The 3,014-nt window shown below is 29.5% G+C and overlaps 1 protein-coding gene across 1 annotated transcript; it reads right to left on the bottom strand.

Moving 5' to 3' along the window:
* Positions 1-452: 452 nt before the first annotated feature.
* On the bottom strand, positions 453-2,622 carry LOC145029973 (protein FAR-RED ELONGATED HYPOCOTYL 3-like). The gene is made up of 4 exons (XM_078978417.1): positions 2,144-2,622; positions 1,872-2,080; positions 1,320-1,717; positions 453-1,070 (listed from the first exon to the last, which is right to left on the bottom strand). The coding sequence occupies exons 1-4, from the start codon at positions 2,620-2,622 to the stop codon at positions 453-455; spliced, it is 1,704 nt and encodes a 567-aa protein (XP_078834543.1).
* Between the last annotated feature and the right edge of the window lie 392 nt (positions 2,623-3,014).

Here is a 3,014-nt window from a genome sequence, read left to right as displayed (position 1 = left end):
TGATTCTAGAAATTGTACATTTGTCAAAAGACATGCTCAAAAGAGTTGCATAGAAGATGTTGAAGGAAAAAGAATTGGTGCGTAATTCAAAAGGTTTGGTTTTCATGATGAAAGGAATTCTTCTTATGATTATTGAGAGTAGAATGTTTTTGTTATTATTACAATATTTTATGAATTTAAAGTGCGATATGTTTTATTTGAATGTTTTGAAATAATGTTTCGTTTATATATTCAATTGTAATGACGTTTGAAGCATATTTTATTTGTGATTTGTATTTCTATGTGTTATAATAAATTCATATATCTTTTTATATATGAAATTTAAACACTAAAGTATTACATTATCCATAATAAATATTATAATAAACTTATGAATCGTTTAATGCGACTAATAGTAATAGTTTTAATATAGAGAAGCATAACAACAAACAAATCTAAAATTCAAATCTAAGTTACTGATGTTTTTTGAAAGGTCTAAGCACATTTGAAGGATTTATTGGGCAATTTCTTATATCATGGTTGACAAATTGGTTGCATCCTTTGCATTTGCGTTTTGGTTTAAGTGATTTTGCTATTGCTTTTTCTGCAGCACTTTTGATTCGACTCCTCTTTCCACTTCCTTTTGTTTTTATCTCACTTGGTACTTTGATTTTCACATCACTTGAAATTGGAACTCCGATAATATTTTCAATCACATCTTTTATTGGAATTGAACTTGATCTTGTAGAAACATCCTTTCCACAAGTTTCACTTAATTGTTGAAGAGAGTTCACCAATTCTTGTAGTTTTTCTTTGTCATGAATAACCGATTCAACGCATTTCTCAAAAAAAGAAGTTGCACCCTGCAAGAGATTTGAAATTTCTGTACTGCACACTCTCCATTTTTGGTTTATCTTTTGAAAACCAATATCCACTATGTTCTTTCTCCATCTATCTAGAATGTATTTTTCAGGTATCATGGCAATTTCATAATCTATAAGAATTCTCAAAGCATGACTACAAAGGATTCCAAAAAATGTGAAATGCAAACATTCACATTCAATTGTTTCATCTTTTGCATCAAAAGAAAACTAAGAAGTAATAATAAAATTTTGTTACAAAAATATATTTATAAATTCTAAATAATGTTAAATTAAAATAATAATGAAGTAGCATAATTGCATACCTTAAATTCTGGTCGCTTGCCTGATTTTAGTTCTTTGTAGACAATTGTGCATTGTTGACGACCATCAATCAAAACCGAATTTTTTTTGAAAACACTGATAGAATGCCTTTTTTATTTGTTTTTGAACTTTTATGAATGCTTCTCGTGTGTATACCAATGATGCATGCTTTTCTATTTTCAAATTTTCATTTGGAAATAGCAGTTGTGGAGAAGTATCTCTTGATGCAATGTCTAATCTTTTTTGTTCATGACGCTGCTTTGAAAGTGCAGTGTCAAAGTTGAACATAAAATTAACAAGTAAGTTGGTTGGACTTGAGAAAACATTGAAAAAGGAATTAGAACTTTCAGATCGAGATGTAGTCTTCATAAGTCCACACATTGGTATATCTCTGAAATAGGATGGAATCCATTTATCTCTCTTGTTGAACATATCGTCCAACCATTTATTTTCCTTCAAATGAAACTCATTCAACATCAAATCCCATTTGTTCTCAAATTCTGATGGTTTAATATTCATATTCCAAACTAGTTGATTTATGCGTTTCTTGAAATCTGAATTTTAAACTAAGTCAGCTTCAATCTGTCATGTTAAATTTGGTTTTATTAGTATATTTTCATAAGCTATATGTAATTTAGTAAATTAAATTTTTTGTTACCTTTGATGGCATTTTTGACATTATGTGCCACATACATAATCTGTGAGTACATCCTTGAAACACCTTTGCTATTGAACAAGATAATGTTGCATCCATGTCTGACAGAATCATTGTTGGTTTCTTCTTATGTGATGACAAAAAAGCTTCTAATAACCAAGAGTATGATTCAATTGTTTCATCTGATATTAGTCCTGCTCCAACGTTGATTGTCTTGTCATGATTGTTTATTGCAGTGAAAGGAACAAATATCATATTGTACCTGAAAATATTTGTAAAATGTATCCCTTATTATGTAATATTATTTAATAAATATAAATGTTACCTGTTTGTTCTATAAGTTGCATCCATTGATATAACATCAGAAAACTTAGAGTAGTTTTCTCTTCCTGTTTCATCAACCCAAAACATAGCATTTAGCACATCATCATCCAACTTATATTGAAAATGGAAATTTTGATAATTATCTCTGCGAATTATCAACTGGTCTACAACACATTGAGCATCATTTGGTCCAACAATAGTTGTATAATCTCTCCAAAAGTTTTTGAAATCATTCTTTGTTGCTGGAAAATTATCATATCCTCCCTTTAATGATGCTCTTAACTTGTGTGCTTTTGTGGCACCAATGTTGATAGTTGAAGCTTTAACAATTAGTTCTTGATCAAAAATACTAAGAGGATGATTTGGAGAGCAGATGTTTTCTTCATTAAATTCAGTAAGTGGATGGTTATGTGCGTCTTCAAATGCATATACAGTGATTTTATTTGTTGCAACATTTCTGTCAAAACCAATCATTGCCATACATCCTGTGACCTTAGAATATGATTTCATTTCCTGTTTGTTCAGTCGTTTGGATGTAAGAGTATCAATGTTTTTTTTTTTGGATTTCCATATTTGTTGCATCTTACTTGTTTTTTCCTTAGACTTTGATCCCCGTATTTGGTTGTTGTTCCTAATCTAATTCCAAAACCAACTGCTTTGGCATAATTTCTGTACATTTCAATTCCTTCCTTTCAACTTGACACAATTTGTTCTTTTTTAGGAATGATATCTGTAGCAACATGTGGAATGTACACATCATCTTGATTTATATAAGATGTTCCTGTCAAATATTCAAAAAGCTCAATATTGAAATATATTAAATATGTTCATAATTATGTATTTAATATAAAGAAGGTAAACATGCCTTTATC

Source organism: Lactuca saligna, chromosome 2 (assembly GCF_052625555.1).
Source record: "Lactuca saligna cultivar CGN05327 chromosome 2, ASM5262555v1, whole genome shotgun sequence".
Lineage (NCBI taxonomy): Eukaryota > Viridiplantae > Streptophyta > Magnoliopsida > Asterales > Asteraceae > Lactuca > Lactuca saligna.
The sequence above is the reverse complement of the archived record's forward strand: the minus strand, read 5'-3'. Positions and strand labels throughout refer to the sequence as shown.